Source organism: Podarcis liolepis (genome assembly GCF_965112155.1).
Source record: "Podarcis liolepis genome assembly, chromosome: 14".
In the NCBI taxonomy this organism is placed as follows: Eukaryota; Metazoa; Chordata; class Lepidosauria; order Squamata; family Lacertidae; genus Podarcis; species Podarcis liolepis.
In genome coordinates this window covers 14,083,402-14,108,469 of record NC_139569.1, presented here as the reverse complement: position 1 = coordinate 14,108,469, position 25,068 = coordinate 14,083,402, and the positions used below count along the sequence as shown (strand labels likewise).

Below are 25,068 nucleotides of genomic sequence, written 5' to 3'. Positions count from 1 at the left end.
CTGCCGTTAAAAATAAATTTACCGTTTCTACGCGCGCGTGCACGTTTATATAAAAAAAGGTTACGCATATCCCTCCCTCTATATATACATTCTTTTCCCCTCACAGAAAAGCACCTTGCTAGAATACCGACTGGGGGTGTGTGAGTTGTGTGTGGGTATATTTTATCGGTTGCCTCGAGGCGGCGGGAAGGAAGCGCCCGTGGACGAGGGAGAGAAGGGGAGCTTGGCGCTCGCTCGGCCCGGCAGGGAGAGGAGCCAGGCTGAGGCGGGCGAGGCGGGCACGAGGACCGCCCGCTCCCCTTCGCCGGGCGCTGCTGCTGCTGCTTCTTTGTAGGCCCTGACGGGAGAGGCGGGCCCGGCCTCCTCAGGGCGCGACGCCGGCGGGAGAGAGAATGAGGCGGGAGGGCCGCTGCGGCGCTCGAGCCGGGCTGAGGTAGGAGGGCCGGGAAGGGAAGTCGTAGGGCCGCTTGCTGGCCTCCGGAGGCCTCAACCTCGGTGGAGGAAAGAAAGCGAGGCCTTCTCCTAACTCCCACCCCATCGGGTCAGTTCTAGTATGGGGTGGCAGACAAGAAAGGGGCTCTCGGGACTTCGAGCAGAGATTCAACAGGGGCAGCTCTCCCGAATATCGCACCCACCCAACTCCGTGCTCTGCGTTTGTGCGAAAACGAGCAGGCGGAGATTCAACAGGGCAGCGTGGTTTCTCTCTCTCTCTTTCAACCCCCCCCCCCCAAATATTTCACTCTGAACATCGGATGGGAACGGGATGCTCATCATATGCTGCAGCTTGTCCTATCTCGCCCGCCCCTGTTGAGCCCCGATTTTGTTGCCCTTTTAAACATTTTAGGTCGTTTAACTTTTCAGGTGTCGGCTCTTAACCTTCCTCAGTTTAAATCTCTCTGCGCCTTTGTCACCACATTTTTAGGTTCCTGGTCTTCAACCTTTTCAGACCCAGGACACCCCCCACCCCTCCTCCTTTAACCCGAACGTGCATTTGGCCACGGGGACCCATTTGGTAATCTTTTGCCATATGTTAGTTAGCATGGTGGAAGTGCTCCTGCTTGCGACCCACCTTGGGTCAGGCCGTGATCCACTCGTGGATCCCGACCCACCTGTTGAAGACTAGGGATTTAGGTGAATGTGTCACCAGAGCTTTGTGTAGTGTGCAGCCTGCCCCCCACCATCTGCACAGGATACTTTAACCTGTGATGGCTTATTATCAGAAAAGTATGGCTGCATTTGTTTATTTTTAATTTTATTTTAGTTTACTATACTTTATTACTATCCAGCAAAACAAATACAGCCTTGACTTGTGGATCAGCGAAGGGAGAGGCTTGCTGCAGAGTGAATGGACACAACAGATGGACCAGATTTCAGCAAAGTGTAATTTGCTGGGGCAACTCAGCCAGTAACTTTTGATATGAGGAGTTTGCCATGCTAGGACTTAACCTTTAAAGCCCTCAACAGGGCTTGGCATGCAAATACCTAAAGGAGTGCCTCTTTCCAGATTCCTTTCCTCAAACTTAAGGTGTTGTTAAGCGTCTCCTGATGTCGCCGTGGTGCATTTTTGAAAGAGTGGAAGGAGCAACTGGTGATAGTAGTTTGGGGACAGAGAGGGAGATACTGGAATGATTGCAAGCAGAAAAGAGGGGTGCAAGTAGAATGGATGAGCCAGGCCCAGTGTTAGAAACAGATATAAAAACTATTTGCCATATGGCCCCATAAACCTAGGTTACAGGTGCACTAACAGAATGTTTAGGCGCTTTCTAAAAAACAGGATTACAACGCTGAAAATGAATTGTGTGTATTGTCGGCTCCAGCTAAAACCTGACTCACGCCATAGCAAGCATGGGGAGGGGGGTGGTACTGTTTTTGTTTGTTACTATATTATATTTTTTGTGTTTTTATGTTGTAATTGTCCTGTGATCCTCAGGTAAAGGACAGTATAGAAATTTAATAAATAGTAATAGGTATTGTTTGATTTGTGTACATGCAGGACAGAATTTGAGTGTGATGTGTTATTTGAGTCAGTGTTGTCTTGTGTGAGGCTGTGTACATGCCATACATTTAAAGCACATGTTGTCTCCCCCAATAATCCTGGAAGGTGTAGTTTGTTAATGGTGCTGAGAATTCTAGTTCTGTGATGGGTAAACTGCAGTTCCTGGGGGAAGTCATATGCTTTAAATGTGCCTTACACGTATCATGTGTATTCAGGCTGAGTCAGGATGTGCTTTGGCAAGAAAGAGGCTGAAGAGAGATAGTTTAAGTTGTTTTGAAAACTGTGCTACTATAGTTTCACTTTGGGGGATGTTATTTTTTAAAATTGCATTGTTCCATTTGTTTGTTATATATGCATATTGTGTTTTGTAAACTGCTTAGAGACTGCCTTAGTGTTAAGTTGCATTTAAATACAGTGGTACCTCAGTTTACGAACTTAATCCGTTCCAGAAGACCATTCTTAAACCAAAGCCATTCTTAAACTGAGGCACGCTTTTCCTAATGAGGTCTCCTGCCAATGGTGCCCTTCCACCATTTGGCTTCCCTTCTTAGACCGAGGAAAAGTTCACTAACCGGAACACTACTTCCGGTTTTGCAGAGTTCGTATACCGAATAGTTCATAAACAGGGCTGTTCTTAAACCGAGGTACCACTGTATATGTAGTAAATAAGATCTTTAGTTGAGGCTCTTCTTCAGGTGCCTTTCCTAGTGGGAGGTGCATCATAGAGTTACAAAGAAAATGACCTTTTCAGTGCTGGAGCCAGAAGTATGATTGGTGCCAAAATGAGACTTACTTCTGATTAAACATATTGTACATTATTACTACTCTTATTATGCTAAGGGTGGATTTCCCGTGCCTCTCCATTTTCTCCTCCCTTTTGCTTTGTTTGGTCAATCTGGAAGATGACACACTGAAAACTCCTACATGACAGCCCTTCATACAAATAAAACAGGACTGACTATTGATCACAAATTATTGTTGCATGGATGGTATATGTTTATAGGTGTATTTGTTACCAAATAAAGGAAGAATTGTTATGAATTAAGAGGACCAGCTATATTTAAGCTTTATGCTCCTCCTCTTATTCCAAGGTTTAGTTTAAATACAGTATTTTCAGATTAAAACCTACCTTTATAGTTAGGAGTTTTTTAGTGTATAACTATTTATTTGAAGTGACGCGGGTGGCACTGTGGTCTAAACCACAGAGCCTAGGGCTTGCCGATCAGAAGGTTGGCGGTTTGAATCCCCACAACGGGGTGAGCTCCCATTGCTCGGTTCCAGCTCCTGCCAACCTAGCAGTTCGAAAGCACGTCAAAGTGCAAGTAGATAAATAGGCACCGCTCCGGCAGGAAGGTAAATAGCGTTTCTGTGCACTGCTCTGGTTTCGCTTAGTCATGCTGGCCACATGACCCAGAAGCTGTCTGCAGACAAAACACAAGCTCCCTCAGCCAGTAAAGCAAGATGAGCGCTGCAACCCCAGAGTCGTCCGCGACTGGACTTAACAGTCAGGGGTCCCTTTACCTTTACCTTTATTTATTTGAAACGCCAAACAATGCAGCAACAACAAATAGTCAACAATACCCGGTGTACTTCACTTTCCACTTTGAGCTCAAAATATGTGCACACGTAAGTTTAACCCAAGATGTTCCACAACCTTTGTAATGTTTCCATTTACCTGCCTATCAGAAAATGTTTCTGAGTGCTAGCAAATATTAGGTACTTGGTATGAAAATAGTATAATTCAAAAAATAATAATTTCCTCTCTTTCTTTCTTAAGATTTGGTGCTTAAAAATGCACTGATTTCTTATTAGCACAATTCAGCATTTGACCTAAAAGCGGCATCATGTCTAAAGAGATGAAAGAACTCCAGAAAGGGTGGCACTCAGTCATGGAAACTGTTCATAGCAACCCACATGTGAGTTATGAATTTTGTCATTCTATTATGATACTTTTTCTTGTCTTTGGGGGTTGTCTCAATTACAATTGCACTGCAGATTTTTAAAAAGTGATTTTGAGCCAGTTGGTATAGTGGCTAGAGTGTTGGATAAGTACACGGATTGGGAACCTCTGGCCTGTGGGCCAAACTTGGCTCACCAAGTCTTGCCATTTGGCCCGTGAAACTATTTTGGGAAAGCCACGCCAACCCCGCCCAAGGATTCCAGTAGTACAGATATCATAATGGGGTTGGGTTGGGCAACAGCACCGTGAGAACTAAGCATGCTTGGTATGCGTGGGATGCTGATAGTTTGTTGAAGAAAAGGAAGCCAAAAACTCTGTGGAGGCAAAGTGGAATGGAATATTGTTGTGGAGGGCATCCTGGTATACATGGTACAGAAGACAACAGAAAGGGCTCTCCACCAGCTTTTAGTCTGATAATATTATTTTTGCCTGTGTTCTGTAGCTCAGAAGCCTCCACTAGCCTTTGCTCTTAAGAAACATTGCGACTTCAATTCTCCTATATAAACAAGGTTTCACCTTCACAAAATCGGTCCAGAGCCTTGTTCTAAATGGATTTGCCACATAATACCTTCTTTTTAATGGGTTCCCCACATCTTTGTGCTTGATGCAAGATGCAGGTTCTGGGGGTGACCAGTGTCATACTTAATAGGATAGCCCTGATGCATTATTAAAACCTGCTGCTGCTGTAGAGTGAGAACGCTGACCTCTGAACTACTCCTCTTACCTGTTTTCACCTTCGGAAGAAACCTGCAAATTAAATCTCCAGTTCTAGTTTTAGCTCCTGTGTTTGCACAACCCTCACCAGCTTTTTACAAAAAACAAAACACAGAACAATAGCCACCTTTCTGCACTGACACACATCAAAGGAGAATGTCTTCAGTTGCATACAGGATAGAACTTGTCAAGCTTTCAGCTGTTAAATAAGGCATGTAGGAAAAGCATTTTACACCAGCCTACCTTAATTTGTTGGCTTCCACATGTTTTGAACTACAATTCCCATCAGCCCCATCTAGCATTACTGAGTTAGCTGGGAATTTGGGGAGGGCACCAGATTGGGGAAGGCTGTTCTATACAGACTACCGTATTTTTCCATGTATAAGATGCCCCCATATATGAGACGCCCCCTATTTTGGGGGACTCTAAATTAAGAAAACACCCCTCAGCACTACCCATGTATAAGATGAGCCCCAATTTTAAACCTAATTTTTTGATTAAAAAAAAACCTAGTCTTATACACAGAAAAATATGGTAATATTCATAGCATGAGAAGATTTGTCTAATAATATTGCTAAGTAAGTGATTTCTTCTTGAAGTAACTTCACCATAGCTGTCAACGTTTCCCTTTTTTAAAGGGAAATTCCCTTATTCCGAATAGGATTCCTCGGAAGGAAAGGGAAAAGTTGACAGCTATGAACTTTACTTCCCAGAATTGTTTGTTTGTTAATTTGCTTAGGATATTTAAATCTTTATACTTTTTCACTTTATGTTGCAGGTTGTTGCTTTTATGAACTCTCGAGTTGGCCAGTACTTAGATGACCATCCTTTCGTTGCCCTGTCAATGTTGGTCTTCATTGCAGCGTCTGCAATTCCAGTTGCATTCTTTCTGGTTTTTGTTGTTGCCACAACTGTAATTGCCTGCATTGGAGTGATTGTCATGGAAGGTATTCTGTTTTGTTGTTGTTTTTATGCTGTACGCTGGTAGAATGCCACCCAGGGACTGGTTATGGCTCAGTGTTAGACCACATGCTTTGCATGCAGAAAGTGTGTTTCAGTCTTCAGGTAGGGCTGAAAATGTCCCCGTCTGAAACTCTGGGTGGCTACTGCAATGACAGATGATGATGATGATGATGATGATGATGATGATGATTTATATCCTGCCCATCTGGCTGGGTTTCCCCAGCCACTCTGGGCGGCTCCCAACCAAATATTAAAAACACAATACAGCGTTAAACATTAAAGACTTCCCTAAACATATAATTGCAGAGTTGGAAGGGACCCCAAGTCATCTAGTCCAACCCTGTGTAACACAGGAATCACACAGCTAAAGAATCCCTGGCAGATAGCTATCCAACCCCTTGTTTAAAAGCCTCCCATGAAGGAGATTCCACCACCTTCCGGAGGATTCTGTTCCACTGTCAAACATACTTCAACATGCCTGCATATCACTGATGATTTGTGTTTTGGGAAATCCCTTCCCACATGAAATGTATATATCTTGGAAGTGCTGACTTGAACACTGTGCCATGTTTAAAATCTTCTTACTGAAGCACAGAATCTTATCTCTGGGAAGATAATTATATTGCCAAGATGCTTCCGGAACCTTGGCTTATTCTTATCCTCAGAGGTAAGTGTTTCTACAGTGGTACCTCGGGTTAAGTACTTAATTTGTTCCGGAGGTCCGTTCTTAACCTGAAACTGTTCTTAACCTGAAGCACCACTTTAGCTAATGGGGCCTCCTGCTGCTGCCGCTCCGCCGGAGCACGATTTCTGTTCTCATCCTGAAGCAAAGTTCTTAACCCGAGGTACTATTTCTGGGTTAGCAGAGTCTGTAACCTGAAGTGTGTGTAACCTGAAGCGTATGTAACCCGAGGTACCACTGTATATGACTTTCCTCCTCTGTAGTTTTTAAGATAGGGTCAGCCAGCTCACGGTCCACAGAACGCATGGAAACATAAGAACCATCTGGCTGGATCAGACCTTGTAGCCATCTGGTCCACCACTCTGATCTCACCGTGACCAACTGGGCACCCATGGGAAGCCTGCAAGCTGAACCTGAATGCAGCAGCACGCTCCCCACCTGCAATTCACAGAATCTGGTATTCAGAGGCATACTGTCTCCAGCAGTGGGGGTAGATCATAGCCATTGTGGCTTGTAGCATTTTCTGTGTCAGGTTAGGTGAACAAGGTACCAAAAACAAGTTCTTATGTAGCTGGGTACACATGGAACTGGCAAACTTCCCTCCCATAAGGATATGTGAGGACAGCACCGTACCTGTGCTACATAAGAAGTGGAGCTACATGTACTGGCTTTTTTAATTACCCCCCCCCCATTCAGAGATAATAAATTACCTCCTTCCCGAATGAAAGGTGCACCTGGTAGTCAAGACATAGGACCTCTGATACTGCTTTAGACCTGGCAAGAGGCCCCTCTCCAGCAGTCAAAAGAGAAGTCATCCCAGTTTACTAGATGAGCAGTTGGGCATTATGTTATGGGCTACTCTTGTAGAACATGTGGAACTGATACCTCCACATATAAACATAGATATAAATATATGTGATGGACATGTGTGGAGAGGTATCAGTGTTCTGGGATCAAACTTTCAATGAAATGGATAAAATTACTCAACAATCTTCTTAATAAAGACCCCAGAGCTTGCTCTACAAAATTTAGTTTCAGATGATAATGTGAACTTGAGAGATAACCCCCGATAGGATACTTAACCTGATAACTGCACATATGACTACTTCCACTTTTTAGAAGGATCTTAAAGGAGTTAATTTAACAGCTTGGTGCAAAAGGATTTGGCAGATAGCCCTAATAGAGAAACGTACATGTAAACTGAGAATCAGCTAAAGGAAATAAACATAGAAACTTGTTTGTGAAGGACTGGTGAAGCTTTATCACTTAGAAATATATTTTACAATAAAAGGAAAATCCCTCTGTATTTGTTTTCTCTTTTTCTGATTTTTGTTTTCTCTTTTTCTGAATTTAAATACTGTAACTGCATTATGGGGAAATTGTATGCACAAAGAAGCCTACTGGAATTTTTGTTTATGATTTTGTTCAGTTAGTTGCGGTCTTGATTTTGTAATAGTCTTAAATTTTTGATTAGTCATGTTTGTTATTCAACTTTAAAAAGAAAGAGAGAGAGAGAGAACAAACTGCTTTTTGTTCTTTGCAGGTTTTGTAATCTCGTTGGGAGGACTCACCCTGCTGTGTGTGCTTGGCGGATTGGGCATGCTATCACTGGCGGTGTCTGGAGTGCTCAGTGTTTGTTACATGTCTCTTACTACTCTGCTCAGCTACTGGCCCACTCCAGAGTAAGTGTCCACAGACCCTATCATGAGGAATTGTGTTTCTGATATACTGTACTGTAATAGCAATTATAATTTTGTTAGGGCGGGAGGCATTTATTTTAGAAGTCATTCAGACAGACTTTCCTGTGGGCGGTTGCCTCACCTTGCCTCATGACTGGGCCGGCCCTATCCTGGGGATACTTAAGTTAAACTCATTATGTGTGGAGGAAGTGTAAATGAGCTCTCCCGTGGCCCCCATCTTACCTTTTTTGTGTGTCATTTGTACATTGCGCACCCTGCCCATATATAAGTAATGCTATTACCAGATCTGCTTGTGTGTGAATCTGTACCTGGCATGCATGTTTATGAAAGCAACCCTTGGGGGATCTTTCCTGGAGAAAACTGTGCTCCATAGATGCCATTGCAGTAGACCCAATTACCTTAGGAATGCCACTGTTGCCTTGTTTATTTGGGGAAATTGGCAAGGAACAACAAATGCCAATCTATGTGAATATAATGTTCATTTTCATAAAAATGGTGGACAGCAATCAAAAAGGCTTTGCAGCTTGAAGCTCTGGTTCAGAAAGATAGAATAGCAAGCTGGTTCATTGTTATAAATTACACAGGCTACGCAAACTAACATTGCCTGGGCCATAAGTTGAAATAGTTTCTATTAATGATATGGAGATAGCTGGAGAAAACCCCTGCGTGGCATGTAAGTGAGCAGTAGGGAGCTAGACAGAAAGCAGTGGATACCTGAATGCACCAGGGGGGAAACTCAAATACAAGGAGCGAGGTTTGAGCAAGCACAATTAATTATTGCTTATTAATTCTAATTAAAGGCATCTGATTGCATTCAATATGGTAGAGATACTGAGGAATGTTTAGCTTGCGCACATCATCATTCCTCACATCCACTGTTGTGAGGAATCTCCCTGTAGACCAGTTACTATAGTCATGCTATTTGGTGGGGACCTCTGGAGCTTCCCCTGCTATAGGTTACTTCAGCTACCACCTCTTCCTCTGATTCCTTGTAACAGCACCATGCTCAGAGCAGAGCCAAACCAAACACTTAATTCCCAGGCATGTACAGAGTTCCAGTTGAACAATGATGCTCAGAAAAAGTACCTGCTCTTAAGCAATCTCAGGCAACAGTGCTTTGACACAACTCTAAAAGACCTTGTGTGGTCACTACTGGCTTGAATAGACAGTACTGCACTCAATGAAGCAATGGTCTGACATAATCTTTCTCCATATAGTCATTCCCATCTTGCTCTAATCATACATACACACCAGCTGTCCCTGTTTTCCAGAAATGCCCCCGGTACAGACCCCTGATAAATCATTATCTGTATTTTCCCTCTTGGGGTGCCTTTTCAAAGACATTAGCCTGCAGGCTTCAGCCCCTCCATCCTAGGTCTCTAGAAGTGCAGTCTCTTAAGTGTGTGTAACTAATGCGCACGCACGTAACAGCATGAGCATGAACATAAAGCGCACTGCAGGCTGTTCCATGCTGCTAAAGCTCAGCTGGAAACTTGGATGGAATTGAAAAGAGGTTTAGACATATTCATGGAGGATAGGGCTATCAGGATGCACTGTAGCATTCAGAGGCAGTATGTCCCTCAGTGCCTTCTGCTGGGGAACAAGAGCAGGAGAGAGTGATGGGTCTCCTACCTTGCTTCAGTTAAGTCCACAGAACAGTATTTAGCCTTCTGTTCTTCCACATAACTAAGTATGTAGTCAAAAGTGAGTCAGAATGATTGTAAGGAGATAGTAACTTCTGTAAGGGCCTAGTCAGAGGTTCTGAAGGCTTGGTAAGAGAGCCTTTAGACAAGGTTGCATGCTGTATCTTTTTAAAAATGGGATTGCAATCTTGCACTCAGTACACAGCTAACAAAGAAGCACTATGTAAGGGGTTACATTATAGTGCCACCATCAGCCTGCTTTTGTTACTGCTAAGCTGTTTAGGATCACATTTGCTCTTGCTGCAGAGAGAACAGAATAGTAATAATAGTAATAGTAAAAATAAATAAATTATACTCCGCCCACCCCAGCCACTCTGGGTGGCTCCCAACAGAATATTAAAAACACGATGAAACATCAAACATTAAAAACTTCTCTAAACAGGGCTGCCTTCAGATGTCTTCTAGAAGTCAGATAGTTGTTTATTTCCTTGACATCTGATGGAAGGGTGTTCCACAGGGCAGGCGCCACTACCGAGAAGGCCCTCTGCCGGGTTCCCTCATTTCTTGCAGTGAGTGAACCGCCAGAAGGCCCTCAGAGCTGGACCTCAGTGTCTGGGCTGAACAGTGGGGGTGGAGATGCTACTTCAGGTATACTGGGCTGAGGCCATACGCTGCTTTAATCTCACAGTAAAAAACTACATATGTATGTCACCTGTTGCAATACTCAATACAGCTGCCATGTAAAGATCTGAACCTTTGGTTTGACCAGCGTTAAGCACCAGAACTCATGAACTGAATTACATGCCAGATGTACCCCAGTGCTCCTTATTAATCTGTTTCTACTTGGTGCTTTGCCTTTAGCCTACTAAGGACATACATTCTGCTGTCATGGTCATTGCTGCAGAGCCATCTCTCTTGACAAGGATGCTGCTCCTTATGAAGCCTAAGGCAATCATGCCACACAAATAGGGAATCATACCTAAAGTTGAAACTACTTTTCAAAATGATACTGCTAAAACGGCATTGTCATCCCTCTTGCGAAGCCAAAATAGGTGACATTGGGCTCTATTGAAAATTGTTTTGAAGATCAGTGGGAGAGACAATAATTGAGAATAAGGAGAGACAATAATGAGAATTGTTCTGGAAATTCTGAATAATAGGCATGCTAACCTGTGGTACTTGGATTTGTGTGAGCCATGAAATCAGAAATCTGAAGTGTTGTTTTTTCCCCTCTTCTCTCTCCTTCAGCAGTCTGTCAAAGAAAGAAATAGCTAATGGAAGCAGGTTTCTGCCCAGCAACCCTCCTGCCTTAGACCAAGATGATGCTAATAAGAAGACTGAATAAATTTGACTGGTGCTTCCAAACACTTCCAAGAGCAGGACTTTTTTAAAAAATGCAGATTTTTGAAGGAATTGTTACATTTTCATGACTACTTGCCTGTCAGAATGCTCAAGTCTTGGTTTCTGGGATAGTAGTGATAAGAACAGTGAATACATTGGATTGGTGCTTGGAATAGCATCCTTCAGTAGCACTTAAAAAATACAGAGTTTTGAAAGAACTGTTACATTCTTGAAATGTTTACCTGTTAGAATGGTTTATTGTTTCTGGAACCTGGAGACCAGTTTTCCTTCTGGTTGTCATTATAATGACTGAACCATCATTAAATGTGTTGTCATGTGCTGGACAACTCAGCCACTATAGAACAGGGTCCCATTCTCTTCTTCCATGTTTATCTCCCATGTAGGTCAGTGGATATTTTGTGTGAGAGGGAGTACTGCTGGTCTTACAGCTTGTTCAACTTGGAGCATGAAATTCTTCTAACTAACAGGAAGTAAAATTCAACAGTGCTGGTAATAGTACTTTTTTGAATGTGGAACAAGACATTCAAGCCTTTAAAAAAATCTTACAACACTCATTGTGATAATTGAGCTAGTACCTTGTCAAAGATACAGGTGGAAAACAAGTAGTTAAAGGGCGTATCTCTCTATGAGTGTGGGTTTTGTTTTTTAATAGCTTGAGCACTTTTGTTGTGTTTTAAATTATTCAGAAGTGATATGCTTCTAGTTTGGTCTTTCTCATGTTTTCCAGAGGTTTGGGGCTTAGCAGAATACCAGACAGTTACGCATTGTGCCTTATTTTATGCGAGTGTTTCAAAATTAATGTATTTCAGACCAGGTGTTTTCATGCTCAAACATTTTTTTTTAAATAATAGCAACACTTTTGCTGTCTTGCCTAACTGGTAATGCCATTGTAAGACATACTTTGCCACTAAACAGCTACTTGTTTATCCAACTTGTCTCTCTTTGCCTTTGTATTTTTGGATCCATTTGCACCACCAGTGAATGTGAGTGTGTACATATATGAGAAAGAGACCCTTAATAACCAGCTAAAACCCATATTTGATCTGTGTGTTTGGTCCAAACCCAGACCTCTTCTACCAAGGACCCAATGGCACTTGCCACTGCCACAGCTTATTTGCAATTATGGTCGTGACAAAAACCACCCAGTCCACAGGGCAACAGAAGTAGTGGCATCATGTTTCTAGACAGTGGGAGTTGCACAGACTCTGGATGTCTTTTGAGACACAGGTGGGGACAATGAGAGTTTGAAACCTCCCAGTAGGCAGCCAGACATGGCTTGAACTAATAATGAACCTTCATCAAAAGAGAATCCATTGCCTTGGTGCTGCTACTGAGAATACACTATCTTATTTAGCTACTGATCATGTTTCAGATGGGAAGGGCAGTGCAGAAGAGAGCATCCATGCATTTGTTTATACTGAATATATGGATGGGGTCATATTTATTTAATTGTAGAGTGGGTAGGGACCCTGAGGGTCAAATGGTCCAACCCTTTGCAATGCAGGGATCACAGCTAAAGGACCCCTGACATTTTTGAGAAGGCGTCCCTGAGGTGTCAGGTGACTTGTGTGCCAGTGCAGTTCTCCCTTAGGGCAGAAGTGTCCAGTGACATTCAGAGCAGTTGGGTGGGTCAGCCCTCCACTAAATAATGAGATCTGTGGGTACCAGCTCACAAAGCTCTGCCACTGTACAACTGGGATAGCTCAGGTTTGTAGAGCATGAGATTCTTAATCTCCGGGTCGTGGGTTCAAGCACCCCATCTTGGGCAAAAGATTCCTTCATTGCAGAGGATTGGACTAGATGACCCTCATGGTCCCTTCCAAGTCTTGTGATTCTATCCCTTTCATAGACTTTACACACTGTTGCTTCTAAAATCCTTCTGAAATGGAGTCTTTGATGGATGGTTCCCTGGAGTTTTGAACTCTGGAGCATACTAAATTGATACATAATATTTTAGGCCCCTCTATTTCCTTTGCATTGATCTAAACGCATTTGCTGAAGGATAGTGAAAGAGTTTGCCACTAATTGGCTGCTCTGGCTGCCTTCCCTGGTTGAAAAGGTGAGCTAGAGTCCTCCGTTAAAAAGCAGCAGCGTTACATAAAGCATAGGATGCTTGTTCCTAGCTGCCTCATTAGGAACCGCAGGAGGAATGCTGATCCCACTGGAACTGCTTCTGTCCCCAAAAGAGGCCTTGGGAGGTTCCCACGGTTTAGTGACAAGAGCCTTTAGCTTTTGCATGTAGATGCTCACCAATCCAATTTTAAAAGTCCAGGTGGACTGCAAAAAGCCTCTTAACTGGGACATGGCAAAGCCGCCAATCCAAACAGTACCAATGGCCCAGTGGCCTGATCTAGCATAGGACAGCTTTTGTGTGTTTATATGTGCTTCAAATTACCCCTGGACTGGAAATGAATGACATTGGAGAACAACCCCCCGTCCTTACATTCAAATGTAGAAAGCAGAATTGCGCTCCCTTGCTTGGGATGAATTCTCCATCTTGGTTGCTAAAAAGGTAAAGGACCCCTGACAGTTAAGTCCAGTCACAAACAACTCTGGGGTTGTGGTGCTCATCTTGCTTAACTGGCCGAGGGAGCAGATGTTGTCCGCAGACAGTTTTACCAGGTCATGTGGCCAGCATGACTAAGCCGCTTCTGGTGAAACCAGAACAGCGCACGGAAACGCTGTTTACCTTCCCGCTGGGGCGGTACCTATTTATCTGTTTGTACTTCGATGTGCTTTTGAATTGCTAGGTTGGCAGGAGCTGGAACCAAGCAACAGGAGCTCACCTCGTCGCGAGGATTCAAACCGCCGACCTTCTGATCAGCAAGCCCTAGGCTCAGTGGTTTAGACCACAGTGAGTTCCATAGAATAAAGCAACCCAGCCTTCCACAGGGGTGGGTGGATTATCCCTGGGCAGAGTCTCTTCCAGGGTTTATCTTCTATTTGTTTAATAATCTGCATCCTTTTCCTTTCCCGAAGGCAAAACCAAAGTGGTCAGCACCATGGTGGCTCGTACCCTTTGGGACTGTTAGGGCAGGTGGCAAGGAAGCCAACACTCGGCACCGCAGGAGCCAGTGACAGGCAGGGCCAACTCATTCTAGTTATGCCCCCATCCTATCCCTGCTCAGTTCTACAAGGGCAACACTAAAACTAAGGAGGGGGTTACTGACAGCAAAGGTCGCCCAGTAGACCAGCTGTCAGTAGGCAGGTGGGGGCTGCCCGAGGGCAGATTGAGGTTGGTAGGGCACTGCCCCATTTCCCTTACGGACCAGCCTCCACTTTGGTGGCAGGCTAAAATCAATTTGTAAACAATCATGCAAGTAACTTAAATTACAAAGCCAGAGCCATGTGCGCTCACACACACAGCATGCATTAAAAAATCCAATTTCATAGCAGCAACAAACAGAGCAGATAAATTGCTTCATTAAAAATATGTTGAGACCATTTTTCAAGGTAAAAAAAAGCCCTCCTGGGGCAGCTGTAACCTAAAAAAGCAGCAACTTATAAAATGCAGTTACAGTAGCATGACATGCTGTGGGCAGATTTCCTGCGTTGCAGGGGGTTGGACTAGATGACCCTCAGGTTCCCTCTCTACTACACTGTACAAATGAGGCCAGAGATAAGACTTCCAACATCCCACTTTAGAGCAGCTGTACTTTGAAGCCCTGAATCAGGAGTGGAGAACCTTTGGCCTTCCACATGCAGCTGAATTGCATCCTTGGTCCTGGTTGCTGAGCTGTTGGGAGTGGCAGCTCAGCCACATCTGGAGGACCAAATGTTCCCCATCCCTGCACTAAACGGAGAGAGAGAAGGAAAGAAATAAAAGTCTGCCTGGGGAAACAGACTCGGGAACGTGTAATGGAAATATTGATAAAGCCTAATTGCTTTCCTCCTTTGTCAAGGAACTAAATTAACCAGGACTTGAGTTGCTTTGTAATTTTGCAAGCGAATAGAGAGGGAGAATCTGTTTTCCCTCTTCCCTTTTCCATCCATATGTTAATTCTAATGGTAGAAATTCCCATGGAGAGGGTTATTCTCTGAACAACAAAATAAACCAACTCTTAAAGATTTGAAGGGCAAAGAAGGGTCTGTGCTTTTGAAACAGCCTCTTCTTATTTTAAAAAGCGTCTAGGGAGGCTTGCAGACAAGGAAATGTCTAAAGATGAAAGGAGTCAGTGGGGGCCAGTGCTTGCTTTCTCCCCCCTCCCTGCATTATCTGACTGTATGGTTTTTCCTTCAGCTGGTATCAAGATAATTATCAAGCATTTTGTTTAAAATGGAAAGCAGTATTTGTTGCTTTCTGGACTCAGGAGTGAATGCATTTAACAAGTAGTAGATAGGTAGCCGTGTTGGTCTGCCATAGTCAAAATAAAAAATTCCTTCCAGTAGCACCTTAAAGACCAACTAAGTTAGTTCTTGGTATGAGCTTTCGTGTGCATGCACACTTCTTCAGATACACTGAAATAGAAGTTGCCAGATCCTTCTATATAGTGAGAAGGTGGGGAGGGGTGTTACTCAGAAGGATGGTGGGAATGGGAGATAGGCAGATAGCTGGGAGAGCCTGTTGACGACTCTTAACGACTGTAATGGGTCTTACAGGAAAAGGCAAGGGGTGGGAAGGTGAGAAATGGTTTAGTTATGTATAGTGAGATAAGAATCCAATGTCTTTGTTAAGCCCAGGTCTTTTCATGGTTTTAAGTTTGGTAATGAGTTGTAATTCAGCAGCTTCTCTTTCCAGTCTATTTCTGAAATTCCTTTGTAGTAAAACAGCTACTTTGAGATCTTGTATAGAATGCCCTGGGAGATTGAAGTGTTCTCCTACTGGTTTCTCTGTTCTGTGATTCTTGATGTCAGATTTATGTCCGTTTATTCTTTGGCGTAAGGTTTGGCCTGTTTGTCCAATATAGAGAGCTGAAGGACACTGTTGGCATTTGATGGCATACACAATGTTAGACGATGAGCAATTAAATAGTCCCGAGATGGTATGTGTGATGTTGTTGGGGCCAGTAATGGTGTTGTCCGGGTGTATGTGGCAGCAAAGTTGGCATCTGAGTTTATTGCAGGCTCTGGTGCCAGTGTCTGTGTTAAGTCTGGTTGTAGTATTATTGTGGGTTAGGAGTTGTTTAAGATTGGGTGGCTGTCTGTAGGCAATGAAAGGTCTTCCTCCCAGAGCTTGAGAAAGAGAACTGTCATTGTCCAGGAGAGGTTGTAGATCTCTGATGATGCGTTGTACTGTTTTAACTTGGGAGCTGTATGTGATGACTAGAGGTGTTCTGTTATTTTCTTTTTTGGGTCTGTCTTGCAGCAAGTTCTCTCTGGGTATCAGTCTGGCTCTGTTGATCTGTTGTCTAACTTCATCTGCTGGGTATTTTAGTTCTGAGAAGGTTTGCTGTAGATCCCTTAGGTGAGAGTCTCTGTCTGTAGAATTGGAACAGATGCGGCTGTAACGTAGTGCCTGGCTATATACAATGGACTGTTTGGTATGTTTGGGATGGTAGCTAGAGGCATGTAGATATGTTTGTCGGTCAGTTGGTTTGCGGTATAAGGTGGTGTCTATGCGCCCATCCTGTATTTTTATAGTAGTGTCCAAAAAATGTATTTCTTGCATAGATTGATTCATTGTAAGGTTGATTGTGGGGTGAAAATCATTAAATTTCTGGTGAAAGGTGTCCAGGGTCTGTTGACCATGTGTCCAGATGATAAAAATATCATCAATGTATCGCAGGTACAAGCTCTCTATATTGGACAAACAGGCCAAACCTTACGCCAAAGAATAAACGGACATAAATCTGACATCAAGAATCACAGAACAGAGAAACCAGTAGGAGAACACTTCAATCTCCCAGGGCATTCTATACAAGATCTCAAAGTAGCTGTTTTACTACAAAGGAATTTCAGAAATAGACTGGAAAGAGAAGCTGCTGAATTACAACTCATTACCAAACTTAAAACCATGAAAAGACCTGGGCTTAACAAAGACATTGGATTCTTATCTCACTATACATAACTAAACCATTTCTCACCTTCCCACCCCTTGCCTTTTCCTGTAAGACCCATTACAGTCGTTAAGAGTCGTCAACAGGCTCTCCCAGCTATCTGCCTATCTCCCATTCCCACCATCCTTCTGAGTAACACCCCTCCCCACCTTCTCACTATATAGAAGGATCTGGCAACTTCTATTTCAGTGTATCTGAAGAAGTGTGCATGCACACGAAAGCTCATACCAAGAACTAACTTAGTTGGTCTTTAAGGTGCTACTGGAAGGAATTTTTTATTTTGCATTTAACAAGTAAGCCTTTGCAAATACACAATGCAACAGAGTATTAGGGAAGGGGAATTGAAATGCTGAGATGTTGAACTTCAACAGTTGCTATTGCTGCTGTACATATTTAATTTTTTTCCCTTTCTTCCAGATTGTGTCAAATGAATTTGTGTGTGTGTTGCTTGCTACCTTGTGAACCGCCATTTAGACTGCTGTTTTAAATAACAGAATGGGATATTTTGTTTTTATGTCTTGCTTTTTGTATATAGATAAGCTGCCTTGGGAGGGTTTCATACATTTATTTATTTTTTGCCCTAAAAGTCTAAAATAAATTACAAACAGGCTTCCTCATTGGCAAGAAATGGGAAACATTTCTAATTAAGAAACCAGCAGTCGGCATCTCAAAAGTTTGATACTGCAGTCATCACAAGAGCTAAGAGATTAGTTGGTGACTAGCGCTAATCAGCCACCTATCAATTGTTCCATTAGCTACTTGATGAAATTCAAGTACATTTTGGCCTGACCAAAGCTCAATATAGATGGGCACTTAGAGACGACTGAAGATAGTGCTTGTCTTTGGGGTGACAGAGCTTGCACTTGAATAAATAAAAACTGCCAACTCCCACCCTATCCTATACAAGGAAGCCCCATGGAGTTCAACAGAACTCTCCCCCAATTAATGTCCTTAAAGGTAAAGGGACCCCTGACCATTAGGTCCAGTTGTGACCGACTCTGGGGTTGCGGCACTCATCTTGCTTTATTGGCTGAGGGAGCTGGCATACAGCTTCCGGTTCATGTGGCCAGCATGACTAAGCCGCTTCTGGCGAACCAGAGCAGCACACGGAAACGCCGTTTACCTTCCTGCCGGAATGGTACCTATTTATCTACTTGCACTTTGACATGCTTTCGAACTGCTAGGTTGGTAGGAGCAGGGACCGAGCAACGGGAGCTCACCCTTTTGCGGGGATTCGAACCGCCGACCTTCTGATCGGCAAGCACTAGGCTCTGTGGTTTAACCCACAGCGCCACCCGCGTCCCAATAATTAATGTCCTTAGCAGGGATCAATACATTTTCCTGAGCCCATGGGCACATTTGGAAACCAGCGGCATCACATAGGAACAAAGGAAACTTCTTTACACTGAGTCAAGTCATGGGTCGGTCTAGCTCAGCATTGACTGGCAGCAAGTTCTCCAGGATTTCAGGAAAGGAGCTTCTCTCCCAGCTCTACCTGGAGATGGTGGGGATTGAACCTGGGACCTTCAGCTTGCAACACAGATGCTCTGCCACTCAGCTGCAGCCCCTTCTCCAACACACAACATACAGCAACCAGCCACGCTCCCGAGCCTTCTTTCAAGCAGCGCAGGGGACCCTGCTGTGGGGTGCAAGGGAAGGCCTCTCTGGGTCCATGCACCACCGGCAGGCATCCTGTTGGTGACCCCTGGTCTATGGGGCTGCAGCCTAGTTGTGTTTGAAGTATGGCAGGGAAGACTCCATATTTAATATGGTGTCAAAGCCATGATTCTTCAACATCAACTTTGTTGGACTGGTCATGTTGTATGGATGCCTGATGATCGTCTTCCAAAGCAACTACTCTATTCCCAACTTAAAAATGGAAAGTGTAATGCTCACCATAAGAGGTTCAAAGACTCTCTCAAGGCAAATCTTTAAAAATGTAGTATGAACACCAACAATTGGGAAACACTTCCCTGTGAGCGATCCAGTTGGAGAGCAGCCTTTACCAAAGGTGTCGTGGGCTTTGAAGACACTTGAACTCAGGACGAAACATGCTAAGAGGAAGGCATGCTTTGCAAACCCTCACCATGATCAACTCCCACTCGGAAACCTATGTCCCCACTGTGGAAAAGTGTGTGGATCCAGAATTGGCCTCCACAGCCACTTACAGATTCACTGTTAAAACTGTGTTCATGGAAGACGATCTTACTCGGCTATGAGTGATCGCCAAAGAATAAGTAATATGGTTGCATGCCACCCAAACCTCCGAATGGTGCAAGATTCCAGGAGTTCAAGGTTTGTGTTTCCTTTGGAATGAGGGGTAGTGGAGACTGTGGTGTCTTCATGATATATGGTTTATTTAAACATATGTACAACCTGAGCCTACGAAGGGTCTTGCTTCTCCCATAGCCACAGCCTTGGATGTGAGCAGAAATCAGGCATGTCTGTCCATCACAGGCTTCAGCCTGCTTCTTCCCCTAGCTTCTAGCTTGCACACACACATCTCTGACCTTTGTCTTTCTAGCTACCAGTGAGTTGAGGGAGGGGTCACCCCTGTGTCTTCTGCCACCGAGCCTCATCCTTTGTTAGCTTAATGACCCATTACCTCACCAGGAAGAGTGGTTTTTCTCTCTCAAACCAGCCAGCTAGAAAATTTAAGCCATGTTTGCTTCATGCTTAAATGGAGATTTCAAATGGCATTGCACATGTGCAGATAATCGTACATGCACAGATGAGAGCTTCATGAATAGGTGTTCCGGAGGCTAGAATACTAGAATTGTAGGGCCGGAAGGGATCTCCAAGGGTATTCTAGTCCAACCCCCTGCAATGCAGAAATCGCAGCTAAGGAATCCCTGACAGATGGCCATCCAGCCTCTCTTTAAAAACCACCACGCTCCCAGGCAGTCTGCTCCACTGTCAAGGTCAGAAGGTTCTTCCTAAAATTTCATTGGAATCTCCTTCATTGTTATTTGAAGTCATTGGTTCAGGTCCTCCGCTCTGGAGCAGCAGAAAAAAGGCCTGGAAACGATGCCTTATGAGGAACGGCTAAGGGAGCTGGGCATGTTTAGCCTGGAGAAGAGGAGGTTAAGGGGTGATATGATAGCCATGTTCAAATATATAAAAGGATGTCACATAGAGGAGGGAGAAAGGTTGTTTTCTGCTGCTCCAGAGAAGCGGACACGGAGCAATGGATCCAAACTACAAGAAAGAAGATTCCACCTAAACATTAGGAAGAACTTCCTGACAGTAAGAGCTGTTCGACAGTGGAATTTGCTGCCAAGGAGTGTGGTGGAGTCTCCTACTTTGGAGGTCTTTAAGCAGAGGCTTGACAACCATATGTCAGGAGTGCTCTGGTGGTGTTTCCTGCTTGGCAGGGGGTTGGACTCGATGGCCCTTGTGGTCTCTTCCAACTCTATGATTCTATTAAAAACAAGCTTGCTCCAGCTTCCATGTGACAACCCTTCAGATATTTGAAGATGGCTATTTTATCACCTCTCAGTCTTCTCTTCTCCAGGCGAAAATATGCTCATCTCTCTCAACCGTTCCTCATCAGGCTTGGTTTCCAAACCTAGTTGCAAGGGTGGGAAACCAAGAAAAAGCCATACAGGTTGATCGAAGACATCTCCCCACTTCCCTGATGCCAACGTCACTATGTAAATATAGCTTTGAATGCCATAGGGGAGGGAATGAACCTGCAAATTTCTCCTACTTCCAGGATCCCCCTTTTCATCTGCATGCTGCAAAGCTGTTGCAGTGACGATATTCTAGACTCTGTTTCTTTCTACTCTGGTGCCAGTTTTGTCCTGAGGGTGGAGCAGAGAGCAAGCAAAGTCTGCTTTCGCCACCGCTTCCTGCCTTTGCAGTCGCTTTAGAGCATCCACTCCGCAAGGGAAACTGCTGCTTCCAGCTGCACAAAAAGAATCGCTTGGAGAACGTTGGTTTTACAGGCTCTCCTGGGGATCCAGCCTCCCTCCCGTCATTCTTCCGTATGAAACAGCAATGAAAGCATGGCATCTTCCGACCGCTGATGGGATCCCGTTTCCCTTCCCTGAAGGATGGATTTCCACGTGAATCACACCATGAGCATGAATGACAGCACTCCAAATATCTCCAAGACAGGACAAAACTTTTCCCACAACGGTAAGTCAGGGGAGGGAGCCGTAGTACTTTGAGACAAGAGGAAGGGATTCTTTTCGATGGGAACTTTATATGGATTCTCATCTGAAACTCTTTCCATGTCAGACCCACCAACATCTGTGTGCATTAGATTTATTGCAAAAGGAATTGGGGCAGGTGATAGCTGCACATTAAACATTATGTGTGTCTATGTGCAGGAACTAGTGTATGCATTTATATAGGCAGCCACAGCTCTGGAACTGTGTGGCATAGGAACATGTAGAGTTAGGTGTGCAAAGCTCTTTTAATTTGGAGGCTTCTGCATGCATTTATACCACTGTTATGGTCTGATATGCCCACGAGAAATGCTCTTTCTCCTGCTGTAACAAACATAAACGGTGCTGTTTTCTTCCAAACGCTTTGGTAAATAAGAGGCAAGGAGGATGTGCTATGTGTCTATTCCGAAGCCTTTTCCATGGAAAAAGCACATATAGACCCTTCTGAGTTCTTCTGATGCTTCTCTCCAGTCATATTTTTCAAGATTAGCGTAACCGCACATGGGTGCAGTGGGCTCGGTGCAAACCAGACATGTCCAAAGAAAAGCTCAATAGAGGAGGCAGGTGATATTAGCAGGGATGGGGAACCTGTAGCCCTCCAGATGTGGCCAGGATATCACTCCCATCCTCCCTGTCTGTGCTGGCTGGGGCTGATGGGCATCAGAGTCAGAAAAACATCTGGAGGGCTTATGGGACATTGCATACTTTTTCATTCTATTGACCAAAAATAAGAAATTCCCTGCAATAAGGTGCTTATCAACTTTTGAAAACATTGTTTTGCTGGGAGCGTGTTGTAAACCAGGGATGGAGAACCTGTAGTCCTTCACATGTCATTGGACTCCAGTTCCCATCAGCCCCAAACAGTATGGCTGAGGACAGAAGTTGGAGTCCAGGACATCCACCCCTCCATCCCTGCAATAGCCCTTAATTCAGAGAGGGGCAAAGGCAGAATGAAGCTAGAGGATAACACTTTGTGCATCTGACCAAGTGGACCCCAGTCCACAAGAAAATGTATGTCATAAGCTGTTTGATACTACAAGAGCATCTCCCTTTGGATCAACCACCTTGAGCCCTGAGATCAGCAGGGGAGGCCCTATTGGTGGGGCTGCCACTGTGGGTGGGGTGTGTGTGCCCAGGTGTTCCTTGACATTCCATTTATGGAATGCCCTCCCAGGTGAGGTGCACCTGTCTCTCTCATTAACAGTTTTCAGGTGCAATTTTGAAACATCCCTGTTCACTTAGACATTCTATGGTCTGAAAGATGCTATTCTGGACAACCTTGACATTGTTTTGTAGGAATAGGTTGATTATCAATAATAATCCACAGGGTGGACATGGTGAACTTCATGAAGAATTTGTAGGAATTCCCAAAGGTGCCCAGGGTGGACAGGGTCTTAGAATCCTCTTGAACAACTGAAATGTCCTCTGTGCACCATATAAGCTCAATATAAACTTAATATAAGATTGTGATGTAAGCTGACACCCGTTGCTTGAATCACTATCTATTAAATACTGTTAAAGTCAAGTACTTGGGTATTAATATGACAAATATGAACAGTACATTGGTCCAAAATAATTATGTCAAAACATGGGCTGAAATTTAAAAAGATATGTCAAGATGGGACAAGTTAAAATTGTCATTGCTGGACAAAATTTCAGTAATAAAAATGAATGTTTTGCCTAAAAAAAAGAGAGAGGAATAGGTTGGTTATCATTATTTTAAATAGGTTTTCACTGTCTCTGGAAGCATGCAGCTGTATTGTTTTATTATTGACACGCTTGCCATTCTGGGCTCCTTTGGGAAGAAGGGTGGGATATAAAATTATTAAATAATGCTACAATGTAAGTAGAGACTGCTGGATCAAGCCAGTGGCCCGTCTTGAACAGCAGCCTGTTGTCCCAGTGGCCAACCAGGGACTTCTGGGCAACCGGCAAACAGGACCTGAGTGCACCAGCCCTCTCCTCGCTTGTGCTTCCCCAGCAACTGGTAGTCAGCCTCTAACAGTGAAGGGTGGAGCACAGCCACCCTAGCCTCCATTGATAGCCTTATCCTTTGTGGACAGCCATGTGAGCATCATTTGAAGTTATTCTGTCTTTCCTCTCCTTCCCCGCTCCCCCATTGGAAGGCGACCTCAGCCCTGCAAGCTACTCTACCTTCATCATGCCCACCTTGTTCGGCATCATCTGCTTGCTGGGCATCATCGGCAACAGCATGGTGATCTGCGCCGTCTTCAAGAAACCCAGCCCCACCAGCAGCGTCCCGGACATCTTCATCATCAACCTGTCCATGGTGGACTTGCTCTTCCTTCTGGGCATGCCGTTCCTCATCCACCAGCTGCTGGGCAACGGCGCTTGGCACTTTGGAGAAACCATGTGCACCATCATCACCGCCTTGGACGCCAACAGCCAGTTCACCAGCACCTACATCCTCACCGCCATGTCCATCGACCGCTACCTGGCCACGGTCTACCCCTTCACTTCCACACGCTTCCGGAAGCCCCCCGTAGCCATCTCGGCCATCTGCATCCTTTGGGCTCTTTCCTTCCTCAGCATCACTCCCGTGTGGATGTACGCAAGGCTCATTCCCTTGGGCGGAGGCTTGCTGGGCTGTGGGATCTGCCTGCCGGACCCTCAGCGGGACGTCTACTGGTACACCCTGTACCAGTTCTTCCTGGCTTTTGCCATCCCTTTCGCCCTCATCACCGTGGCCTACAGAAGGATCCTGCTGAGGATGGCAAGCTCCTCGCAAGCCCTGACCGGGCAGAGGTGCACCAGGCTCCGTACCAAGAAGGTGACTCGGGTAGCCATCGCCATCTGCCTGGCCTTCTTTGTCTGCTGGGCCCCTTTCCACGTCCTGCAGTTGGTCCAGCTGGCCGTGCCCCAGCCCACCCTCGCTTTCTACTATGCCTACAATGTGGCCATCAGCCTGGGCTACGCCAACAGCTGCCTGAACCCTTTCATCTACATCTTGCTCGGGCAGAACTTCCGCAGGCGCCTTGTCATCTCCGTCCGGCCTGCGGATGCCGGGGAGGAGGTGACCCAGAACCAGGTCAAAAGCGCACGGGGACAGCCCAGCGAGTCTGGGCAGCCTCTGCTGCATTTGGTCTCTGTTTCAGCCAGGTAGGGATGAGAATATTACGGCCTTGTTCCCATTCTTAGACCAGTTAGCCGCAGGGACTGGTGATAGTCCGCTGATAGGAAGAAGAGAGGAACATTCACCTTATGCATCTAGCTCAGTACGGTCTGCAGCAGGAGTAGCCAACATGGCACTCTCCAAATGTTGTTGGACTGCAACTCTCATCAGCCACAGCATGGAGCTGACAAGGATCAGGGTTTTCATTCACTCATTTGGTTGGTTGGTTTCATTGCATTTGTATACCTGGAAGGAGCGTGTCCACCTCCATCGTTCTGCCCGGACACTGAGGTCCAGCTCCAAGAGCCTTCTAGTGGTTCCCTCATTGCGAGAAGTGAGGTTCCAGGGAAGCAGGCAGAGGGCCTTCTCAGTAGTGGAACACCCTCCCATCAGATGTCAAGGAAATAAACAGCTACCTGACTTTTAGAAGACATCTGCTTGATGTTTTGCTGTGGTTTTATAATTTGTTGGAAGCTGACCAGAGTGGTTGGGGCAGCCCAGTCAGATGGGTGGCATTATTATTATTATTATTATTATTATTATTATTATTATTATTATCCTTGAGGTGGTGTACATGGTTCTCCCCACTCTGAATTTAATCCTCACAACAACCCTGTGAGGTTGGTTAGACCGAGAGGCACTGACTGGCTCACCGTCACCCAGTTAGCTTTATGGCTGAGTGGGGATTTGAACCCTGGTTCTCCCATGTTTGCCAACATCTGGAAGGTACTACATTTCCTAGGCCTG

General features: G+C 44.8%; 2 protein-coding genes across 5 annotated transcripts; both read left to right on the top strand.

Moving 5' to 3' along the window:
- Window positions 1-22: 22 nt before the first annotated feature.
- LDAF1 (lipid droplet assembly factor 1) lies at window positions 23-11,951 on the top strand. Of its 3 annotated transcripts, none has more exons than XM_083474588.1 (5): window positions 23-136; window positions 3,774-3,912; window positions 5,449-5,617; window positions 7,859-7,997; window positions 10,907-11,951. In XM_083474588.1, the coding sequence occupies exons 2-5, from the start codon at window positions 3,841-3,843 to the stop codon at window positions 11,001-11,003; spliced, it is 477 nt and encodes a 158-aa protein (XP_083330714.1). In that variant the 5' UTR covers window positions 23-136; window positions 3,774-3,840; the 3' UTR covers window positions 11,004-11,951. The 3 variants fall into 3 exon arrangements, with proteins under 3 accessions (XP_083330714.1, XP_083330712.1, XP_083330713.1); XM_083474586.1 differs by lacking the exon at window positions 23-136 and adding an exon at window positions 147-433; XM_083474587.1 differs by lacking the exon at window positions 23-136 and adding an exon at window positions 391-541.
- Window positions 11,952-20,514: 8,563 nt separating this feature from the next.
- On the top strand, window positions 20,515-24,829 carry MCHR1 (melanin concentrating hormone receptor 1). Of its 2 annotated transcripts, XM_083476171.1 has the most exons (3): window positions 20,515-20,623; window positions 20,732-21,156; window positions 23,315-24,829. In XM_083476171.1, exons 2-3 carry the CDS (start codon window positions 21,072-21,074, stop codon window positions 24,310-24,312), a joined length of 1,083 nt encoding a protein of 360 aa, XP_083332297.1. In that variant the 5' UTR covers window positions 20,515-20,623; window positions 20,732-21,071; the 3' UTR covers window positions 24,313-24,829. The 2 variants fall into 2 exon arrangements, with proteins under 2 accessions (XP_083332297.1, XP_083332298.1); XM_083476172.1 differs by lacking the exon at window positions 20,515-20,623 and having other exon boundaries at window positions 21,103-21,156; window positions 23,325-24,829.
- Window positions 24,830-25,068: the final 239 nt, after the last annotated feature.

Coding starts and splice junctions, on each gene's coding strand:
- LDAF1 (XM_083474588.1), top strand. CDS start 3,841: ATGTCTAAAGAGATGAAAGAACTCCAGAAAGGGTGGCACTCAGTCATG. Junction 5,618..7,858: donor TGGAGTGATTGTCATGGAAG/GTATTCTGTTTT, acceptor TGTTCTTTGCAG/GTTTTGTAATCTCGTTGGGA. Junction 7,998..10,906: donor AGCTACTGGCCCACTCCAGA/GTAAGTGTCCAC, acceptor TCTCTCCTTCAG/CAGTCTGTCAAAGAAAGAAA.
- MCHR1 (XM_083476171.1), top strand. CDS start 21,072: ATGGATTTCCACGTGAATCACACCATGAGCATGAATGACAGCACTCCA. Junction 21,157..23,314: donor ACAAAACTTTTCCCACAACG/GTAAGTCAGGGG, acceptor CCCCATTGGAAG/GCGACCTCAGCCCTGCAAGC.